This window comes from Pipistrellus hanaki (genome assembly GCF_964339955.1).
Source record: "Pipistrellus hanaki genome assembly, chromosome: 3".
NCBI classification, from domain to species: domain Eukaryota; kingdom Metazoa; phylum Chordata; class Mammalia; order Chiroptera; family Vespertilionidae; genus Pipistrellus; species Pipistrellus hanaki.
In genome coordinates this window covers 86365400-86389499 of record NC_140505.1, presented here as the reverse complement: position 1 = coordinate 86389499, position 24100 = coordinate 86365400, and the positions used below count along the sequence as shown (strand labels likewise).

Genomic DNA, 24100 nt, shown 5'->3' with positions numbered 1-24100 from the left:
ATATGCTAGCCAAACCCAAGTCACTCAGGTTAATATAACAGAAAGGGTACTAGAAATTCAGAGACCTGAAATTCAGTTGGGCAACTTAAAAACTGAACAGCAGATTAAATCAGTAACTTCTCTGTGCCTGGGTTTTCTTATCTATAATTCAGAAAATCTGAAATTTTATCAATCACTGGCATACCAGGAGTCTACTATTTAATTAAGTCTTATTTAAAATACTAGAAGCCCGGTGCACGAAACTCATGCATGGGGGATGTCCCTCAGCCCAGCCTGCATCCTCTCCAATCAGACATCCCTCTCACAACCCAGGACTGCTGGCTCCCAACTGCTCACCTGCCTGCCTTCCTGATTGCCCCTAACTGCTTCTGCCTGACAGCCTAATCACCCCCTAACCAATCCCCTGCCAGCCTGATTGATGTCTAACTGATCCCCTGCCAGCCTGTTTGCCCCCACCTTCCCTCCTCTGCCAGCCTGGTCACCCGTAAATGCCCTCCCCTGCCAGCTTGATCAGCCCCAACTGCCCTCCCTTGCAGGTCTAGTCCCTCCCAACTGCCCTCCCCTGCTGGCCATCTTGTGGCAGCCATCTTGTGTCCACATGGGGGCAGCCACCTTTGGCTACATGGGGGCAACCATCTTGTGTGTTGGAGTGATGGTTAATTTGCTTATTACTATTTTATTAGATAGGACAGAGGCCTGGTGCATGGATGGGGGCTGGTTGGTTTGCCCTGAATAGTGTCTTGGATCAGGGTGGGGGTTCCCTTGGGACATGGGGTGGCCTGAGCAAGGGGCCTGTGCTGATTTGCAGGCCGGCCATGTACCCCAATAACCCAAGCGGAGGCCCTGATATCTGGGATTTAATTATCTTCTATAATTAAAACTTTTAGCCTTGAGTGGAGGCCAGGGCAGGCCAGGAAGTTTGGCTTCCTCCATTGCCGAGAAACCCAAGCCTCCTGCTTGCTCCATAGCCACAGCCATTTTTGTTGGGATTTATTTATCTTCTATAATTGAAACTTTGTAGCCTTAAGCAGAGGTCAGGGCCAGCCAGAGCCAGTGGAAAGCTTGGCTTCCTCCACTGCCAGGGAAACCCAAGCCTCCTGCTCCCTCTGTGGCTGGCCACAATCTTGGTTGGGTTAATTTGCATGGTCACTCCTGATTGGCTGGTGGGCGTGGCTTGTGGGTGTGGTGGAGTGATGATTAATTTGCATGTTTCTCTTTTATTAGTGTAGATGGTACTCCTCATTAATACAAAAATTACAATCTAACAAAAATGGAGTACTCTTATTCTGATAAATCAAATAAACCTTCACCAAGTATATATATCCTGTTTTCCAGGTAAAGTTACTTCTTGATTTCAGGTTTGGGTAAATAGGGCACATATGTATTTCCAGAAAGCATACTTTCATATATATTTTTAATAGTAACTCAAAGAAGCAATTGTTTATTTCACTAATAATTAGTCTAGAATAAGCAAAACATATTAGAAATAATAGTACTTTTATCTAAATCCTACACAATAAACTCCTACATTTTATTAAAATTGTTTCTTCTGTCCACCCTGTGGGGCTCAGTGGTTGAACCAAGAGGTTATAGTCAATGTCCAGTAAGGGCACCTGCCAGAGTTGTGGGCTTGATCCACAGTGTGGGACTGTGCAGGAGGTAGCCAATCATTCTCTCTCATCATTGATGTTTCTATCCCTCTATCCCTCTGTCTTCTTCTCTGAAATCAATAAAAATGTTTTTTTATAAATAATAAAATGAAATTGTTTTTGTGGTTTTTTTTTTTTTTAACTCTAGCAATGTTTACAATTTGCCTCCCAAAATATTTACTGACAATAAAATGCATTTACTATGTTGCCATATTGATTTTCATGAATTGTTTAGGCAATTTTTACCAGAGCAGGAAGAACAAGTTTTTCCCCAATGATATGTGATTTTTAAATTGTTGTTATTAAGCCAATGCATACATTAGAATGAGATTTACTGACACCTAACAGAACCAAAAATATGAATGGCTCAAACAATATAATAAAGATACATAAATGTGTTTGTATTTATAAGCATATGGGGTATGTGTATATGTACACAAATAGATATGAATACACATAAAAAGGGCAACATGCTAAAATACCCATTAGTTTCTTTCTATGGTTCATCTACTTTTTCTGTCATCTCTAAACCAATACTATCCAATGTAAGTATAATGTAAGCAACATATGTAATTTTAAATAGTCCATTAGCCACATTAAAAAAAAATGTAAAAGGAAACAGAAGATGTTCATTTATATTTTATTTAAACCAATTACCTAAAATATAATTTCAACATGTAATAAATAATTTTAATTATAAATGAGACTAGAGGCTCGGTGCATGAAAATTCATGTACTCGGCGGGTGGGAGGGAAAGGGGGGAGGATATTCCTCTCGCAGTCTGGAACCCCTCAAGGGATGTCCATCTACCGGCTTAGGCCCGCTCCCCAAAGGGATTGGGCCTAAGCTGGCAGTCAGACATCTCTATGGCAGCTCAGGAGCCCTCAGGGGATGTCCAACTGATGGTTTAGGCCTCCTCCCGCTCAAGCCGCAGTCAGATGTCCTTAGCGCTACAAAGGAAGTAGGAGAGGTTCCCACCACTGCCACTGTGCTCACAGCCATCAGCCTAAGGTGTGACTGAGCAGTTGTCCCTGAATTGAGCGTCTTCCCCCTGGTGGTCAGTGAGTGTCATAGCAACTCGTCATTCCTAGTTGTTCCACCATTAGGCTGTTATGGTCAATTTGCATATTACTCTTTTATTATATAGGACTAGAGGTCCAGAGCACGAAATTCATGCACCAGGTGAGGGGGATGTCTCTCAGCAGTTGGACATCCCTCTCACAATCCAGGACCACTGGCTCCTAACTACTAGCCTGCCTGCCAGCCTGATCACCCCCTCACCGCTCCCCTGCTGGCCCAAACACCCACAACTGCCCTCCCTTGCCTGCCTGATTGCCCACAACCACTCATATTTTTGGTTGTTCTGCCCTCCCCTGCCTGCCTGATTACCCATAACTGCCCTCCCCTGCCTGCCTGATTACCCATAACTGCCCTCCCCTGCTGGCTTCATCACCCTCCCCTGCTGCAATCTGCCTCCTCCGCCGGAGCCCGCCTCCTCTGCATGAGGCGGCAGATGCTGGGACTGACCCCCTCTGCACTGCGTGGAGCCATGAAACTCCCAGGCCTCACTGTGCAGAGCAGCACCCAAGCCCCGCCTCCACTCTGTGCATAGCCATTTTGTGGCGGCTATCTGTGGCAGCCATCTTATGGCGACTTCGCGCAAAAGGGCGCAAGGACCACCTAGGCTTTTATTAGTAGAGTTTACATTTTTATACTAAATCTTCAAAATCAAGTGTGCATTTTATGCTTTCAGAACATTTCAAGTGCTCATCAGTCACATGTCACTAGTGGCTACCACACAACTGTACAATTCTAAATAGATCTAGCCATCTTTTAAACCTCAACTCAAGCATCACTTTTGTGAAGCCTTTCCTTGACTCCATTTGTATTTTTCTCCCTTCAGTGTGGCCCACTATGCCATAATTTATTTCTATTATAGAATTTTTACATTTTATTGCCTACATTTGTCATCAGATAAAGTACTATAAACTCCATGCCTAGCATTATATAAGGTAAGGAGTCAATAAATGTTTGTTGAATAAAACAGATTATGTGGTTAAAGATGCAGTTAGACTAAAAGTGAGAATATATATTCAGACACAACTATTTAAAAGAGGTAGGGGGGCCCTAAGGAAAAGTAGCCATGAACAAAGAACTAAATGATCTGCAAATTAAAGATAGTAATGTACTTTATTAATTTTTTGAAATCTTTATTGTTCAAAGTATTACATATGACCCCTTTTTTCCCCACAATGATCGGCCCTTACCCCATCCCCACCCTAGGCCTTCACTACCCTAATGTCTGTGTCCATGGGTTATACATATATGCATACAAGTTCTTTGGTTGAGCTCTCCCCATTCACTCACCCGCCCTATAGTAATGTATCTTAAGTAATTAAATCAAGTAGAAAATAAGTGAACCATAGAATGATATGATTCTGTAACAATGTATATTAAACATTAATAGCTAAGTATCATAAAGGTCTCAGGAATAAACTACAATAGTGTCTCTTTAAAAACTACTAACATATGCCACAAATATGATACAACCAATTATGAAATTTTAATATCATAAACTACCTCCCCATTGTATACATGTATTTCTTTTACATACAAAGATAATAAATTAAGGCTCTAAGATACAGAATGCATAATTATATTGATCCAAAACCCCAACCACTCTCACTGGAACTATAATCACTATTTTAAATGTCTAGATTCCATATTTTCTAAGAAGTCATCTTCAATTTATTTCAGAGTTTGGCAGCATTATTTTTCAATATAATTGGATACAGCTGTCATTCCAAATGACAGTTTGTCATGAGTACGGATCATTAAACATCATTAAATATTATTTCTGGAACAAAAAAGCTCAATATAATTAATTTAAAAACCCAGAAAATCTGACTAAAATCTATTTGTCCAACATACTTCCACAGATAAAAATGGTTCCTCACAACTACTTTACCCACTCTTAAAACAGTTAGGATATAAGAGGAATGGTGGCATGAGAAATAACCTTGGCTTCTCCCGCTGAAATTTCAACAAGTTTACCAACTATTATTCAACAAAGAATTACCTGTTCAATACATAGGCATGCCTGAGAAACAGGTGCACTGAAATATCTAAAGCTGGACAACTTGGAGTAAATGGGAAATGAAAAAGGAGGAAAGTGCAAATGGCCTATAGCAAAGCCCTGCAGCTTGGAGCTCACATGTGGCCTAAAGAGAGGAGGAAGCCTGCAGTAGCAAGCGCTTCCTTCAGCCTAAAGCACATATGTCAAACACAAGGCCCGCGGGCCAAATCCAGCCCGCCAGGCCTTGCAATGTGGCCCAAACCGCGCTGTCATCACTGCACTCCGCTGTCAGTTTATGACATTGTCAGTTTATGACTGTTCAGTAAACCATTCGGCCCGCGATTTAGGCTGGATTTTAGATTTTGGCCCCTTCTCTGATTGAGTTCGACACCCCTAGCCTAAAGGAACAGAGCACAGGATTCTGCCCTGTGGCTCTTCACTGTCAGTCCTGCAGTGGTGTTTCAGACAAAGAAACAGAACCACAGAGCACTGCCATGACATGGACTCCTAAAACCTCACCTCCTGTTGCCCTTAAGACTCAGATTGAGGAGCATATCATCTGTAAATAGAGCTGCTGTTTCCCAAATACCCAAGTGGAATGCTTGGGGCAGGACTGCACAAAGATCAGGTCACCAATATGGTGAGAGCAAAACAAACCCCAATCCAACGGAGCCCAGCATTACTTATAGAAGACATGGAGGTCAAGACTGGAAGATCAAAGGGGTAAAAAAAAAAATCTTGCAATTCAGCACCATCTATTGAAAAAGAGGAGAAAGATGTCTTCAGAGGAAAGTGTCAATGGCCATTAATATAGACAGATATAAGTGCCTACACAAAGGAGAGCAGCAAATATCATGAATAACCACTGTAACAAGGATTATCAGAAAAATTAAAAATCCCCAGAAAGCAAGCTGGAACACACAGAAATATGTGAAATAAATGACAGAAATTACAAGACTGCAGTTCTAAAAATACTCAATGAGATGCAAGAAATAGAGAGAGGCAGTTCAATCCATTCAAAAAACACTTCACTGAACAAAATGATTATTTTATCAAAAAGATATCCAAAATCCTAGAAATGAAGCATGCAATTAATGAGATCAAGAGTAAACTACTGAGCAAAGAAAACAGAGCCAACCAGATGGAGCAAAGAATTAGTGATATCAAAGATAGGAAATAAGAAATGTCAAAGAGGGAAGAAGAGAGAGACCTTAGAATAAACAAAATTGAAAGAGCGCTACAAGAACTATCTGACTCCATCAAAAAAAGCAATCTATATAGATAAAACCCTAATCTGCAAATAGACCCAAAGGCGGAATCGAACAACCAGTCACTATGACATGCGCTGACCACCAGGGAATGCACAGGGAACATGGTGGTGGCAGCAGGTGGCAAAGCATGGAACATGGCTGGCATCAGCCACGGTAGGATGGTGAAACAGGTGAGTTGGGGAGCCAGACCAAGGCAAGGTATCAGTTGATGTCATCATGGCAAGTCTCTGGTTGTTACCGCATGCCATGGTCCCGCCCAGCACTCGCACCTGCAGCCAGCACCAGCCCCGCTCTGATGCCAGCCCCAATCGCTCTGATGCCAGCCCCAATCGCTCTGATGCCAGCCCCAATCGCTCTGATGCCAGCCCCAATCGCTCTGATGCCAGCCCCAATCGCTCTGATGCCAGCCCCAATCGCTCAGCACCATCAGCAGGTGTGAGCTGCAGTTGCTGGCCCAAATCGCCCCTGAGGGCTTCTCCCCTCCCCCTGCTCCTGAAGGGGACTGAGCCATCAGCCACCTCTTGCACCCACTACCAGCGACGGCCCCACTCACCCCTGCTGCTGGCGCTGACCCCAATCTCTCTGCACTATCAGTGGGTATGAGCAGGGCCAGTGCCATCAGCATGTGGGAATAGCAATGGCTGGAGCAGGCAGACAGGAGATCAGGAGCCACAGTGAGAGGGACCAGACGGGGGCTCAGAGGATGGACTGAAACCTGCTCCTGTGCCCACCTCAGCATCGTGGTTCCTTTCAAGGTGTACAAATTTGTGTACTGGGCCCATAGTTTGTATTTCTTGATAAATCACGTTAAAATATATATATATATTTTTTTATTATTGATGCTAGAGAGAGGAAGAGGGAGAGAGATAGAAATATCAATGATGAGAGAGAATCATCGATCAGAGGCGTCCTGCACAGCCACTACTGGGGATCCAGCCCAAAGCCTGGCATGTGCCATGACCAGGAATGGAATTGTGACCTTCTGGTTCATAGGTTGACACTCAACCACTGAGCCACACGGGCTGGGCTTGCTAAATCACTTTGCGTTCAAATCCATCAAACTGTCCTGCATTCATTTTCATTTCCTGTGAACATCTTGTCCTGAGCCCTCTATGGTTAACATTCCCTGCCACAGAATCAACTCACCGAGACTGGATGATCCCTTCTCTTCTAAGATCATCTCTTCATATAAAACTGGCCTTTGGGATAGTTTCTAAGTACTGGATAAACATTTCAATTAATAATGGGAAAGACTCCATCTTTTAAATCTGAAGGCCTGAGTCCCAATTCTTCCGACTTAATACCTAGATAACCTTGTGTAACTACTTGACATTTCATACAGCCTTTGTTTCCAAATCTGCAGAGAAGGAATGGTATCTGAAAAGAAAGTTATTCTGAGGATTAGTTAATGCAGAGTAATTTCTCAAAAGAATTATAAACAGTTAAGAGCTATTAAAATATAAGCTAATATTTTCTAAAACAAATCACAAAATTGTTGTTACTCCTCTAACTTGTCCCTCAGGCTTGTTATTCAAGTAGTCTTATAAATATTCAAACTAATGCTCCCAGAGGGGAGTATTATTTACCTAGGATCATCATTCATGTCCTACTAGGTCTACATGTGAAATTCAGCCATTTAAGGGAAAAGATGGAAGAGATTCCTGGCAAAGGAACTTTAATAACCTCCTATCCTTTCTCCAGTTTTCCATCCAACTTCACTCAAATTAAAAAATTAGGAAAAATGACCCAAGGACACTGTTAAAGACTATGCAAGATTCAGGGGAACAGACCTCCTACGTTTAACAGGAGATCATGATCTGTAGGTACCTGAGATCTGTTCTCTGAGAGGTTCACCAGACTCAGGTACTCCAAGCTAAAAGAGAATAACTCAGTTTTAAATAGATGTTTTTCCTTTGACCAGATTATCTCCAGGCTCAGGATAAGAATAAAAATTTTAAAATTTTTTATAAACTACAGTAAGTAGTAAATTAAGTTATCTTTGTACCAGATACTTTAAGGGATACTAATTCATGCTTTGGTCAGTGGCTCAGTTGGTTAGAGCATCATTCCATACACCAAAAGGCTGTAGGTTCAATTCCTAGTCAGAGCATGTATGGAAGGCAACTGATCAATGTTTCTCACATTGATGTTTCTCTCTCTCTAAAAATTATAATAGAAACAGATTAGAAACTAATAATAGAAACATGTCCTTGGGTGAGGATTAAAGGTGTGTCTCGCTTGGTTGGGCATCTTTCAGTACACCAGAAGGCTGCAAGTTCCATTCAAGTGCGGGACATGCCCAGGTTAGAGTTTTGATTCCTAGTAGGGCGCATACAGGAGGCAGCCCAGCAATGTTGCGCTCTCACATCAATGTTTCTCTCGCTCACTCTCCCTCCTGCTCTCTCTAAAAATCAATAAACTATTAAAATTAAATATATACACACACACACACTCTAATAAAAGAGAAATATGCCAATTGACCATATTTCCACAATGCCCACCAGCCAATCGGGAGTATGCAAATTAACCAACAAAGATGGTGGGTCAATTTGCATACACAGGCACAGAGCAGTTTGGGGCAGGGTGCCCACTTGCACTTGAGCCAGCGCCAAGCAGCCTGCATCCTGGGAACAGGCATCCTTGGGACCCAGGCCACTCTGAGTCCGTAGTTCCTCATGTAAGCCCAGAGCAGCTGGGGTTCTGGAACCACCCCCAGCCACTCCAGTCCTATGTGCATAGGCATGAAGCAGCAGGAGGCAGGGCAGGAACATTCCCAAGACCCAGGAACTCTGAGCCAGTGGTGCACAAGTGGCCAGGGGCAGGGCAGGAACATCCCCTGCAGTGAGCGAGCAGTCCCCCACAGTAAGTGAGCACACAGCAGGGCCTGCAGTGGTATCAAGCAGGCAGGTCCACAGAGATTAGAGAACCACAGGAGCATGCCTAAGCCATCAGTAGGACATCCCCTGAGGGCTCCCAGATTGGAGAGGGTGCAGGTCAGTCTGAGGGACACCCCCCATCCACATGCATGAATTTCATGCCCGGGCCCCTAGAGTGCAAGTGTGTGTGTGTGTGTGTGTGTGTGTGTGTGTGTGTATTGTCTGTATACACATATAAATTCATTTAATCTGTACAAAAACCTTAAGGTAAATATCCTCTTTTACACCTAATGAAACTAAGGCACATAAAGTTTTAATGACTGTATAATATTCCATAACATGGATATAAAAAAATTTATTTAACCTTTCCTATTGTTGGAGATTTAGGTTTTTGCCAAGTCTTATATCAGAAAACTATATTTAACCCCTATAATTGTCCACAGATAAACTCTTCCTTTGTCAAAAGAACTGAGTACTGATGTCAAAAACCTGGATACATATTGTTAAAATGCCATTCAGGACAACTATAACGTTTACACCTCCAAAATCATCATTTAGGATTATTTAAGCATGCCTAGAAAACAATGGTAGTTTTCTTTTTAATTTAATGGTAATTTTCTTCTTATTCATGGTGCCTCACTATTATTTAGTGAAGGGTAATTTTGCATTAACTAGCAATATATATTTCTACTTTCTTGAAATATATTACTTTGCCAAGTTAATTTTTATTCTTGTTATCTGTCCTGTAATACATAATACTCAATTTAAAAAGAAAATTAATTCTGAATATTTATCAGGAATTGAGGCAGGCCAGTAGTCAGGACAAGTGAAATAAGAAAACTGAGACAGCTAGACAAAATGACAGAGCAATTTATAGCAGGTACAGAAGGTCACCTCCCTAAATATAAATCTTGGCCTCAATTGTACTTCTGCTCCAGACCCAGAAAAGGGGCAAAACCAGGTGGGCAACACTAGGACCAGCTACAATGACCAATGATCCCCTGCCCTGACACTGACCAAACAGTGAAGGCCATGACCCTGAGGAGCACACCTAGAAAACTGGTGTATATTCTGTTGAAACCCTCTCCTGAGACCTCCCCTAAGATTCCCGCCAGTAAGAAAGAGATAAAGCCTCAAGACAAAGACCTAGTGCAAGCTCTTCCTCTGAGTATCAGTCCCCGCAATTACCTTTTCCCTATTTTTCTCCCACTTCTTCCCCCACAGGCATACATCTCCTAAATCCTAAAGGACTCCAGCAGGCTTGCAACTAAAGGTGCAATGGGCAGCAGCAGCTCATCCCAGGCTAACCCCTGAACCTGATGCCAAGGCCCCATTTTCTCTGACTTCCCAGAAATCTAAGGCAGCTCAGCATAGGCTTTCCTGTTGCTTCTTCTATGCTAAGCCCATTCTTGTTTCACAGTCCTCAGCTTTAATAAATGTTTCTTCATGGTCACCCAGACTCATGTTGTGAAATTTTTCCTGCAAGAAGTCAAGAACCCAGACACAACCGACCTTAACAAGACCCTCTCAGGGCCAGGTCCCCTTTCCGGTAACAGAATCATGGGAGTGAAATGGATACAACCCAACTCAAAACATATTAGCTTAATACACTGGAAAGTCTGGGCATATAATTAACTTGAAAGGCTCCAAAAATACCATTGTCAATCTATCTCTTGGTTCTAGTTGCCTCTGTTGCTAACTTCATTCTCAAGCATACTCTGCATTAATTGTGGCAGGTTGCCAATCAAATCTAAACTTACATTCTGACATATTAGCAACTCTAGTTGTGAGCATCCTTTTATTCTCTAGCACAGTGTTTCCCAAAGTGTGGTACGTGTACCCCCAGGAGTACGGGAAGAGTTTGGTGGGGGTATGCGTTGCACAGGAGTTTGGTGGGGATATGCACTGCACCATGCTTAGCTGCACCAAATTCTACGTTCTCATGAGTACGAGGGTATTCAGTGTTATGAAAATTATAGAAGGGGTACACATATGTCAAAAGTTTGAGAAACACTGCTCTAGCAGAATGAAAGAAGTTATCATGCTGTCTCAGATGTGCAGCTACATTTTTAACCAATATCTTTTATTGATAGGCCAGGTCCAGTTTCTGATTCTGGTCCAGGAAAGCAGAAAGGAATTCAGGGAAATCCCAAACCATGTAAACAAGAATTAAAAAGAAATGACTCCCCAACAAAGTACCAAAAAGTCTAGAACTATTAGCATCAGAAACCAACAGAAATCTGAAACCTTCTAATTCTTGGCTGCTCATCTGCCTTATAAACTCACTTCTTTCCATATATGTAACACATTTTAAACTTCCATGTTTAGCAATATTAATCTTAGGCACAATAAAAAAATAAAATAAAACACACACACACATCATCTCACTAAGGCAAGGAGGAAAGACAAAGAAAAATCTTTGAGCTAGGAGCAATTGGACAAATTTAAATTATTTTTGAATGATACCTAATAATATGACAATATACCTATGTAATTGTGTGTGTGTGTGTGTATATAAGTGTGTGTGTGTGTGTGTGTGTGTGTGTGTGTGTGTGTGTAGTAGCTAATATGATAAGTGTCCGTCCAACTGGTAGTTATGACACACATTGATCACCAAGGGGCAGATGCTCAACACAGGAGTGACTTGGCAGTGGCGGTTTCAGGAGATGCACCCAGAAATCAGAGAGGAGGGAACCCAATTCCTTGCAGGGCCCTACGATTCCACCTTTGGCCATAGGTTATGTTGTTGCTGGGGCACTACTGGCTCAGAATCTGGTTTACTGCACACTTGTGTCTGCGTTCCACACCCTGTATGACAGGAACTTTGCAGAGTGCACTCTCAAACTCCGGGATCCCTCCAGGGATGTCAGAGAGCTGGATTCCCACAGGCCAGGCCGAGGGACCCCACCTGCCACTCCACTCACTCCACAGAAGCCCTTGGAGCCATGGCGCCGCCCTAGGTGCAGCCGGCCAGGGAGGGACCTTGGGAGGTTGGCTCAAGGGCATGTCCAGCCCATTTTACCCAGTCCCGCCCTGCAGGCTACCTTCTAATTAATTTCCTTTCAAAGGGCAGGAACCCGTGCATTGGGTCACTAGTAATTAATATATAACAGTAAAAGAACTTAACTCCTACTTAAAAGAGTGAAAAGGGTAAAACAAACCATGATCACTGATTCAAAGCACAGACCAACCATACAATAATGGTGAGAGTAGCAAAAATTCCTTGTCCTGGAAATGGACTTCCTTCGTCAGTCAATTTGGAAGTACTCATTATTACCATCTCAAAAGACCTCCCTTATCCATTACCTTCTATGGCCTTAGATATTCCTCCTAGTACTGCGTTTCCCCGAAAATAAAACATCCTCTGAAAATAAGACCTACTTACAGGTTTCCTTCTGAGTGAAATATAAGGCATCCCCTCGAAAATAAGGCCCCCCTAGGCTGTGTCTCAGAATGAAAATTAATTTACCGTAAACTAGTCGCTAGGGCCGCCCCGACTGGCATCTAGCAACCAGTGACGTTACGCGGAGTCCTGACGTCACTGCTGTGTGGAGGCGGAGCGGAGGTGAGAGTGAGCAGTGAGAGCAGGGCGGGAGAGAGGAGGAGACTTTGGCAGATGCGTGTATAAGAACAGGAGGATCAGAGCAGACAGGACTCGGTGAAGGTGGTGAGTGCTGGTCTGTCTCTGGTGTCGCTACCTGATGCTCGCGCCCCCCCTCATGATGACTGAAGGTTCTCAGTCAGTGGCAGACCCTGCTCCAGCCCAGATCCAGGCCCCAGCAAGCCCAGTGACAGTCCCCAGGCAGGCCCCAGGGGGTAAATGTCTGATAAAGGGATAGGGGGGATGTCTGGTGAAGGTGTTCAGTGGCACAGGGGTTGGGGGAGGGGGATCACTTAAAATGACACAGGAGGATCAGAGGGGGCAATCAAAATGACACAGAAGGATCAAATGGGGTTACTAAAATGGTAATCCCCCCTCTGATTCTCCTGTGCCATTTTGATTCCCCCCTCAGATCCCCCCTGGGTCATTTTAAGTGATCCCACTCCCCCCACCTTGATACCCCAATTTCTTTTTTTTTTTTTTACCCCTAGAAATGAGCGCAAAAAGAAAAAGCTACTCAGTGGAGTACAAGAAAGGAATCGTGGAATACTCTTGGGGCCAAAATCTTACTGCTTTCTGCAAAGAGAAGATGTTGAGTATCTGATTGGTCTGAAAATGGCAAGCAGAGTATGGTAAGCTCATTGAACAAGTGGACAAGGGAAATGCTAAAAAGCGCAACCATTATTTTCCGAGCTGGAAGACCTGATCTGTGAATGGGTTCTTGACAGGAGAGCAGAGGCTTTGGTTGTGAATAGGATTCAGATTCAAGAATTTGCTCTTGCAATGGCACCACAGTTTGACATAGCCCCTGAGGACTTCAAACAATGGCTGGACAATTTCCTTCAGCAAAGTGAACTGTCTTTAAGAAGTTCATTGTTTAGGTTGGAAGATACTCAAGTTATTAGGCGAGCACTTGATGATGCTGACTTCTCTAAATACAATCTTTCCAACATGATTGCTATGGATGAAACTGCAGTTTTTATGGGCCAATCATCTCAACAACAATTGAACAGCAGGGTGCCTTCTTAGTGTACATTCCCTCCACTGCTTACGAAAGTGCATGTGTTTCCTGTATTTTGGCAATTCGTCTGGATGGCACTAAAATCCCACCTTTAATCATTTCTAAGGAAGGAAAAGATTGAATGTGTTTGGGGCATTTTTATTCTTGAAACTGGACCACACAAGCAGTTATAAGGAAGTGGGTCGATTTAATGCTGTTGCTTGTTATGCGAGGGAGCCAAAGTGGTCTGCTAGTCTGGGATGCAGCCAGCACTCAATGGGCTAAAGACTTGAAGATATTTCTTCACGAAAGAAAAATAGATCAGATAATGATTCCCACAGGAATGACGGCCTATCTCCTGACTCTTGATATTGCAATAAAGAAGCCATTCAAAGACAATTTGCGCATGGAAAGTAATGACTACATTGAAAATAGAATGGAGAGAAATCAGCATGGAAACTTTGTGAAATGTAAAATGCAAGAAATTGTGATTTGGGTGAAGAATTCATGAGAGAAAATCACTGACAGTTGCACTGCAAATGCACTGCGAGCAGGCTACCTTGACAAGAAGTACTCATTTAAAGACAGTGCTATTGCGCTGTGCTAAAAACAAAACAAAACAAAAAAAGTCTTTCTCTCTTTCTCTTTGAAGTTGTATGTTGAATGTTAACTATACTGAAGTTGTATGCTTTTTTAATAAGATTGATTTGCCTATTATTTTTGTTTGATTGTATGTTTTTGTTAGCTGGGTTCTAGTCACCTTTATTGGTGGTTATTAATATCGAAACACATTTCTCTTCAGTGCCTTGTGTGTTGTACCTGGTTGTGTTGTATTTTGTGCCTTTAAATCAAAGCAGGAGAGAGAGAACTACACAACCAGACATCATAAAAAGAGAGATCATGGGGAGACAAAGAAACAGCCCGCATATGAAAGAAAAGCAGGCTTCACCAGAAAAGGAAGTAAATGAGATAGAGGCAAGCAACCTACCAGAGCAAGAATTCAGAGTAATGATCATAAGATGGCTAAAAAGAATGGAAGACAAATTTGACAATATGAGTAAGAACCAAGAAGAAATGAAGAAGAACCAAGAAGAAATGAAAAATGACATCACTACTGTAAAGAACTCAATAGAAAGCATCAAGAGTAGACTAGAAGGAGCAGAGGACCACATCAGTGAGCTAGAAGACAAGATGGAAAAAAAATACCCAATTAGAGCAGCTTCTGGGGAAGAAAAAAAAAATTAAAAAGCAGGAGGAAAGTCTAAGGGAACTTTGGGATAATACAAAACAAAACAATATTAGAATAATAAGGATTCCAGAAGGAAAGGAAACTGAGGAAGACATGGAAAACGTATTTCAAGAAATAATGACAGAAAACTTTCCTGAGACAGAGAAGAAAAAACCCACACAAATCCAAGATACTCTCAGAGTCCCAAGCAAAATGAACCCCAGGAGACCAATCCCAAGGCACATTATAATTAAAATGGCAAACAGGAACGACAAAAAAAGAATTTTAAAAGCAGCCAGAGAGAGACAGAAAGTTACATATAAAGGAACCCCCATCAGACTAGCAATTGATTTCTCCACAGAAACTTATCAGATCAGAAGGAATGGGATGAAATATACAAAGTCATGCAAAGGAAGGGTCTGAATCCAAAAATACTGTACCCAGCAAGGTGAAATCAAGAGCTTCACAGACAAAAACAGACTAAGGGAATTTATCTTCACCAAACCAGCAATGCAAGAAATGTTAAAGGGTCTACTGTAAAATTAAAGAAATAGAAAGCAAAGAAGGAACACAGGGGTATAGAATAAAACTGGCGTCAAATAAGTACCCATCAATAATAACTTTAAATGTAAATGGATTAAATGCTCCAATCAAAAGACATAGGGTAACAGATTGGATAAGAAAACAAGACCCATATATCTGTTGTCTACAAGAAACCCACTTCAGAAAAAAAGATGCACAAAGACTGAGGGTGAAGGGATGGAAAAAGGTTTTCCAGGCGAATGGAAATGAAAAAAAAGCTGGGGTAGCAATACTTATATCTGACAAATTAGATCTCAGAGTGAGGGACATAACAAGAGATAATGAAGGCCACTTCATAATACTAAAGGGAGCAATCAACAAGAAGAAATAACCCTGCTAAACATATATGCACCCAATATGGGAGGACCCAAATACATTAAAAAAAAAAAAAAAAAAAAAAAAAAAAAAAAAAAAAACTGCTGGAGGACATTAAGGGAGAGATTAATAGCAAGAAATATCAATCCTAAATGACTCACTAGATCAGATGGAATTAAAGCCACAGAATATACATTCTTCTCAAGCGCACATAGGACATTCTCAAAGATAGACCACATGTTGGGACATAGGCAAAGTGTCTTCAAATTCAAGAAGATAGAAATCATATCAAGCATCTTCTCAGATCATAGAGGCATAAAACTGGAAATTAATTACAATAAAAATAATCCAAAGAAATCCAACACATGGAGACTAAACAGTATGCTATTAAACAAGGACTGGGTTACCAGAGAAATCAAAGAAGAAATAAAAAACATCCTGGAAACAAATGACAATGAAAACACAACTATCCAAAATCTTTGGGACATATAGACAGTGCTATTGCTAAACATGAGAAATTTGGTCCACTGATTCTGAAAAAAATGGAATCACAAGAAATTCACCAGGAAATTCAGGAATTGGATTGTTATGATGATGTTCCAAAAGATGATGACATGATTGTCATTGAATAAATGAGTAAATTCTTGATACTGTAGGATTCACAGTTTGTCTGGTTTGTGTTGACAACTACCGTACTACCATACCGTATACAGGTAATACATTTCTTTTATTTTCATTTAACAATAAATGTGTACCGTATTCTTCTTCATGGAAAAATAAGACATCCCCTGAAAATATGACCTAGCACATCTTTGGGAGCAAAAATTAATATAAGACACTGTCTTATTTTTGGGGAAACAGGGTAGTTGTACTGCTTTAGCAGCCAACTTCCTCCTGAGAACTGCCTTTGAAATACAAGAATAGAGGCCTTTGTTTATCTGGCTTGAGGTTAACCATGGAAATAGTTTCTCTAAAAGCTTAATAAGCTTTTGATCAATTTACTTCGGGCAACTGGTTAAATTAGCAAACAAAGACAGAGATCTTGTCAGGATACAGTATATGAATCTAAATTGCCACCTTTCCAGTTTCCTAGCAATATTCAGTCTCAAAGCAACAGGCCTTCACAGGACTCATCCCCTTAACCCTCAGCTTAATTATTTTCCGGGAAGCAATGTGAAACAATAAGCTGTGTAACAGACACAGCTATTCTACCTAACATTTGTTCCCTAGTTGCACCCTTTTCAAAGCTCTTTAGTAACTGGATTGTTACTCTGGTCAGAAGTTGGAAATATACTTGAGATGCTTGGGAGAAGCTTATAAGACAAAACTTTACCTGGTTCTAATTTAAACTCATCAAAAATTAGGGCTTTTCAAGGTTCTTGGTATGTATTCTGATTCTCTACTATTTTGGATGGTGCCGATGAGGACAGAAAGGGCCTCTCTTAGTTGGAAAGACAATATTCTCTTCCCTCTATAATTTCAGGCATGCCAGCTTGGACCAAAGCTAATTCCTCTTATAAGGCATTATTAAAGGCCCTGAGACATGCCCCAAACACTCTATTATCACTAAAGGTCCAGTCTCAGTAGTTTCATGAGCAAAAATAACACAGGTGACAATTAAAACAGCTGCTCTATAATTCCTTAAGAGGAATTGGTAGAGAAAGCAACATCCTGGCTGTCTTGCATTATATTTCAACCTTTAAGGCCTGTTCCTTACAATGTCCCATTTCCAGTTACTGATGTCTACACTTCTAAGTATCCTTTCCATTTATAAGTAACAAAAACCCAATTTAAACAGACTTCAAGCTAATCACAACAATAATAATAAGCTTTAAAAGAGAAAATTTGATGAATAATTACTATAGGCATAGAGAACTTCAGGTTCTCAAGCAGAATCATAAACACATTTCTTGCTCTTGGATTCACTTTTGGTCAAATTCTAACACAGGCATCAACAACTATGGAATGAGTTAACTTGTTCAGCAGTGCTAACAGGAGTTCCAACACAAGTCCTGGGACTGTCCCTGTGGCTCCCCATTTCATTACCATTATGCTAGATAGACAAAAATAAGAGATATCCACTATTCCCGGTAATATGACAAATGCTAACCATCATTTTTTAAATTTCTATTCAATGCACTATGTATTCTTTGTTAATAATAATACAATCTTTGTTATGTCCTTATATATTTGACAAACATAGGTTTACTGAAAAGTTTTTATCAGATTCCTACTTTTTGCAAGATACCAATTTAAAATAACATTTACATATATAATAATGACTATATAAATAACATCATACATATTCAACACACATTTCTAGTCATAGGAATAAACAATATATTAATTTGACATGAGTCTAATTTATTTAAAGATCTTGGGTCTGGTCCCTACAGTTGAACAGAATTTCAGAAACTGATCTTCTGCCTAATAATGTTATCCTGTATACTCAAAATGCATTAACCTATCCAAAATCCAGAAATACAAAGAATCAATATATATAAGATAGGTTCCTGTCCTCTTGGAGTTCACAGCATAGGAGGGGAACCACCTGTAAACCATAATACCAGAGAGTGACAGGTATATCTTCGTAACATATGAGCTGTATAGGCAAGAAATAAAAAACCTATAAAACTTATGCAGAATAATATTTAAATAGCCAAAAAGATAGACGACTGAATTTTACTAGTATAATACAGCTACATCAGGGAACCAATATGGGGGTTGGGTCTGCTAGAACCAATAAATTTCTTTACATTGTATTGGAGAAAATATAACAAAAGCAGAGAGATCCTACAGATACATTTAATTAAGAGCACCGAATTTGCCAAAAACTAGCAATATACAAAGTACTTATTTAAAAGTAATAAAACTTGACTATAGACTGGCTATAGAATATTTGCAACTTAAGTGTCATTATATGACAAAATTAGTAATTCTGTGGAAAACCAAAGAACTCAAGATTCTGAAAGTTCAATAATTACATATGCATTTTAATTCCATTTTCCAACACCCAATAGCAAGAATAAAATATAATTCAAGTTAATATGAAAAGCTTACATGTCAACATAAAGTAAAATGCAAGAAATTATTTTAATATAAATAAATGTGGTTTTATTAATATTAAGGATTATGATTCCAAAATGCTTCATATTTTTAAAATAAACTTAGTTCAAATGCAGAACATACTTTTGTTTATAAAATTGTAAGTATCTTTTCATTGAAAATTATTCTGATTATCAAGCTTCAAATAAACTCCAAGAAAAAAAGGTAGAAGAATAACTTAGAAATGTCCTTTTTACCAAAATATATTATCAATATGCCAAAAAAAAGAAGAACTTAGCCCACAAAATCCCCTGAAAGTGTCTTGTTATATTTTTAATACAATATAGAATGTGCCACTTAAATGGGGAAAAAAATGACCATTTTCTACAAATAAGGATACACTGATATATCACACTGTAATTCATGGGGGGGAAATATCTACAAATTAAATGCTATAGAATTATAGATAGCTATTTCAAAAATTCCCACTGTGCATTCTTTCATTAAGCAAATATTAATTCTCTACTTTATCTTTTCTAAAAATATGCTCATATTAAAATGTTTGATAAAAATAAACTTTCATATTATAAACAAATAACACATGATATTTACATAGCATTTACCTCAAGGAAGGAAAAACCTTATAAAAACATATGTTAAGGAAGCAATGAATTATGTAGCATGCCTGCTTTATAACTGAAACAGTCAAATTTTTTTCTATAAATGCACTTATACTACCACATTAAGTAATTCCTCTCTAAATCAAAGTTTGTTGATGATCAGTTTTTCTTTCATTAGTAAAGCTACAATGCAAAATCCTTGACAATATGCTCTCAAGTAACATCATTTACAAACCAATGTACTCAACTTTCAGATGCTATCCACCCCATATATAAATGTTTTAAGTCAGTGATAATATTTTTATGAAAAATACAGCCATCTACAATGGAAATTATTCATTTTTTCTATATACATATAAAAATTTTTAACAAACACCCACAATCCACCTGAGTAATGAAAACACATTTCCACCTTAATAGAAGCAAAAAATTATAGCCACCGCTGTGTTGAAGAAGCTCTCATATTTTGCTGCATGCCTAAACTTTACTCTGCAAAACTTTTATCAATAATTTTTGAGACATGTGAGAAACAGCACCTAAAAAGCAAGTATTAGTAGTCTCATGTTATATATAAAGAATGTATAAGGAAAAAATAGAAAGAAAAGTATTTTTAAGAGGTGACTGAGAAAAGAGTACTGTTTAAGGCAGAAACTCAACTGTTTTTAATTTTCACTAGTTTTTCTCTTTTTTTGTCATAAAGGGCCATGATAAATATTATTCTATTTCTACTTATCATTTTTATTTAATGTTTTAAATTAAGATTTTTTTTAAAAAAACTCACTTTAGAGAGAACCCCACTTTAGGGGTTTTCAATCTCTAACAAATCACTGAGTGTCCTAAATGGATTTTACAAGATTATACTTATTAAACAAATAGAATTAAGTTTTATAATTATTTTTAAATTCCTAAGATTTCCAAATATTTTCAGAATCAGCTTAAGTTTTCACATGACATTTTCATCATGAATATATTGGAAAGATAAAGACCTAAACCTACTATTCAAAAAATATGACCCTTCATATGACCAATATGTTTTCCACAATCAATATAATTAACTTAAATAGCAAACAGCTCCTTTTGTCATTTGTTTTCCCCAAAAGTTTCATTTAAAGATTCATTATATTCTTTAAACACATACGAAGAACTTTTAAACCTAACTTTGTTTATTCCAAAAATCAATGCAGTTACAAGGTGATAAGTAGATTTGGGGATATACCATTTCAGTGCTAACTTATTTTTGATTAATCTAAACCTTAATAGTACAAGTTAATCTCTACAATAATGTTTGCATATGAGACTTCATGGGAGATTTTTATTGCACTGAAGAGAGTTAAATGCATTTTTTAACCTCAAAATAAATATTTCACATCCTTTCTTAATCTAGTTTGTATCTATAGAACCCCATCTGTTAAGGATTGATCTAGCAGACATTGCTACTGCTGCAGATTCCAAACCCATTCAAATCCGTTTCCAGCTTGTGAGGGCTCTATTGCCTCTTATCACGTTAAAATGTATTAAGTAAGCATGTAACCAGTTGTTAAAATAACCTAATAGCACATCTATTAAAGTAAAATTGGTATTGGTTTGGTGAAAACTGGAAAAACACTATAAATGTGTTCTTTTAAGTTTACAGAAATAAAGTTATAGAATACAGTACCTGCTAAAATACTAACATATTTTGAGATCTCACCTCTTTTCTTTTAAAAGGGAAAACTAAAGAAGACATGTACTAACCTCCTAATTGCAGCTGATTAAAATTAAAACTCTCAATATTTCTATTGATGTTTTTAAAAATAATCCGGTTATATCAATGTGGTAACGTCCCAAACTTACAACTGATTTCAAACTTACAACGTTACCCAAAGTTACAACTGACATATTTAAGGGTAAAAAGAAATAGAAAGTAGTGGTCTGTATTTAAACAGTAGTAAACATAACAAAACAAGGACAGATATTCTCCTATCTTAGATTTGAACACTAGCAAAAAGAAAAGAAAAAAACAGCTTTAACTTCTCTGTGAATTTAAGAGGTGCATAAACTATAGACATTATCTAATCCATGGCACTACTGCTATAGCTGCAGCATCCTTTCAGTTTTCCAATAAACCAAATAAAAATAATGGGTTGAAAAATCAGAGTACCTGGGTGTCATAAAATCTCCTTGCAAGCAGTTTCTATTGCTGTGACTCCACATTAAATACAATAGTCAGCTGGCTGCTCCTGATTTAAGTCTTGCCTTTCAAAACTGAACCCTACTTAATGTCAAATACTACTGTAAAGGAAACTGTTGAAAAGCTTTGCTGCAACAAAAAACTGCATTTATAAAACATGAAAAATGAACTGCTCTTAATTATGTGAAATATATTTCTTACCCTAATATTTTGAACGCTTCTTAGCCTCAGTAGATAGCGTAAAACCTAAGTCTGCAGTAAAGCTTTCTTATAACACACACACACACACATAACAACAGCAGCAACAAAAAACCTAGGGCTGCATGTAGCACCTTTTCTTTAATCTTTATCCATATGCCACGCCAAGACAACCACAGAAACCAACCTGTATGATTTAGTGCCCTCACATTTTAACATGTTGTGGGGGCGCAAGTGAATACCCGCGCGCGCGTGCACAGGCGCACACACACACACACACACACACACACAACTAAAGAGGTGGGCACATTCAGAACAACATTACAAAGAAAGGCTGCCTAATAGAGAGGAAGGTCGGGGGACACAGCCTCAACACTCCATCGTCATTAGAAAACATCACACCCAGATGCTCCAGTTCGAGCTCAGGCGCTCCTCGCATTTCAGAAGCACCGGGGAGCTCAGACTCTAGGGACCCGGCTTTCCTCCTGGCGGAGCGACCCCAGGGACAATTAACTGCGTGAGCGAAAGGAATCCAAAGAAAGGGAGGCCTCCTCTCCCCCCAACTAACTCTCAAGTCGACCCAAAACCTGTACGGAAAGGAACGATTTGCTAGTCATTAAATTGGACACTGCGCTCAGGTGGCAAGAGAGGACCCGAGGAGGCCGAGGAGGCGGCTGGCTAGGGCCGCGGCTGGCAGGTCACCCGCCGGCAGCACCGGCTGGACGATCCCGACCCGCGGGGATGCGCAGCGCGGCGACCCCGGTGCAGGGAGCTGTGGGGGCTGGGAGGCAAGAGCGGGCTTCTTCCCTTACCAGATTGAGCACCGTCTCCACGATGTCCCTGTTGCTGACCTCTCCGACTTGTATGAGTCCAATCAACACTGCGAATTTCATCCGGATGTTGCGGATCGGCACGGAGGGGTTAAGCATCCCCGCGGGCAGCACCACCGCGCCGGAGGCGGACGGGCCCCTGGCTTCGCCCATCCCGCCGCCCCCGCAGCCGCCTCCGGCCCCGACGGCGATGAGCCCTCCGGGCTGAGGCTCGAGCCCCCCCGGGCCTGGCTTGTCGCTCGCCATCCGCCCGGCGCCTGAGCAGGGAAAAGCAGAGGCGCTGCCTCCGCCGGCACCGTTACACCTGCCGCGTCCTCCGCCCCCCGGCGTCGCCTCGGAGGCCCAGCATCCACCGGCGCCGACGCCGGGCTCGCTCCCGCCTGCGCCTCAGCCCCGCCGGCCGAAGCGGTGGTTCCCCTCAGGCTGATGCCCGGCGGGGGCCGCGCCGCTGCCCGCTCTCCGGAGCAGCTGTGCCGCCGCCTCGCTCTCCCCCTCCTGCCGCCGGCCCGGCCGCGCCTGGCGGAGATGCCGCCGCCCCCCCCCCCGGAAAGGCCGGGGCGCCCTGCGGGCCGCGGCGCTGGCCGCTGCTGGAGCCCGGGCTGCGGCGACGCTGCGGACACGGCTACAGCCGCCACTACCGGCGCCACTGTTGTTGTGAAGCCCCACCGTCGCCGTTCATTCCGCCATGTTGCCGCCCCCTGCCTGCGGTAGGGCCACTGCGCCTGCGCAGCGCCTCCGAGGGGCGGAGCCGGGCGCCCCCCCCCTCCCGGCCCAGCCAGTCCCCCCGCCCGCCCCCCCCAGCCCGGCCCCAGGGCCCGCCGCCGCCGGATGGACAGGTGACCAGGTGCGCCGGGACCGCGGCCAGGCCCTGGCGCCAGCTTCCTTGTAGCTGTTCCCTGAGGTGAGTTCTCCCTGCCGGAAGGACACCTTTGAGGGCGCGTCTCGCCTTCGCTGCCATCGCCTCCCCTGCCCCCCTGCTGGGAGCTTCACCGTCTTCCTCTTCGGCGTCGCACCCCGCAGCAGCCAGGCAGCACCGCGTGCTCCTGACGGAGGGAGCGCCAGCCCACCTACTGCCGCCCGCTGCGCCCTTCCCCGCAGGCCTGCCCCTGCAATATCCAAAGCAAAGGCGGCTGGCGAAGCAGAAACACACCACTGTGGGGAAAGACCTGTGTTGTCGGAGAAGGATACAGACGAATCGGAATGGGTCTTTTCTTGCAGCTATGAAAGAGGCTGACACCTGCACACACAGGTACAACTTAAATTAGAACTTGTCAAACGGTGATTTACTCTGGACGGAGCTCTGAACAACAAACAGCTCTTGAACTCACCTCCTGGCCTAAAAAGAATGCACCCTGTCACACTGTGCGGTAATATGGTGGAAGCTACAAATACCTTATTTTTAAAATCTCTAAGGATCCTCAGGTATGATACCAGTTAATGATGATGCCTCCCTTTTTCTTAGGCTTGTACCCTTCAGACAATTTCGACATTACCTAAAAGTATAGGTAATTCTCACTGCCAGTGTTGGTCTGTGATAAAAGTATATCTCTCTGCCTTCACAAGTATAGAAGCAAAAAAATACTTTTAGTTAAAAAATTAAAATGTACAAGTAATCTTGCCCTAGTATTTAATTAAAACT

General features: G+C 41.4%; 1 protein-coding gene across 3 annotated transcripts in view; it reads right to left on the bottom strand.

Annotated features, from left to right (window-relative positions):
- NBEA (neurobeachin) overlaps positions 1–23170 on the bottom strand; it is a 796980-nt gene extending 773810 nt beyond the window's left edge. For all 3 annotated transcript variants that reach the window (XM_084879290.1, XM_084879291.1, XM_084879292.1), the window contains exon 1: positions 22444–23170. In XM_084879290.1, the coding sequence (XP_084735416.1) occupies positions 22444–22707 (264 nt within the window). In that variant the 5' untranslated portion in view covers positions 22708–23170. The remainder of the gene's footprint in view (positions 1–22443) is intronic.
- Positions 23171–24100: the final 930 nt, after the last annotated feature.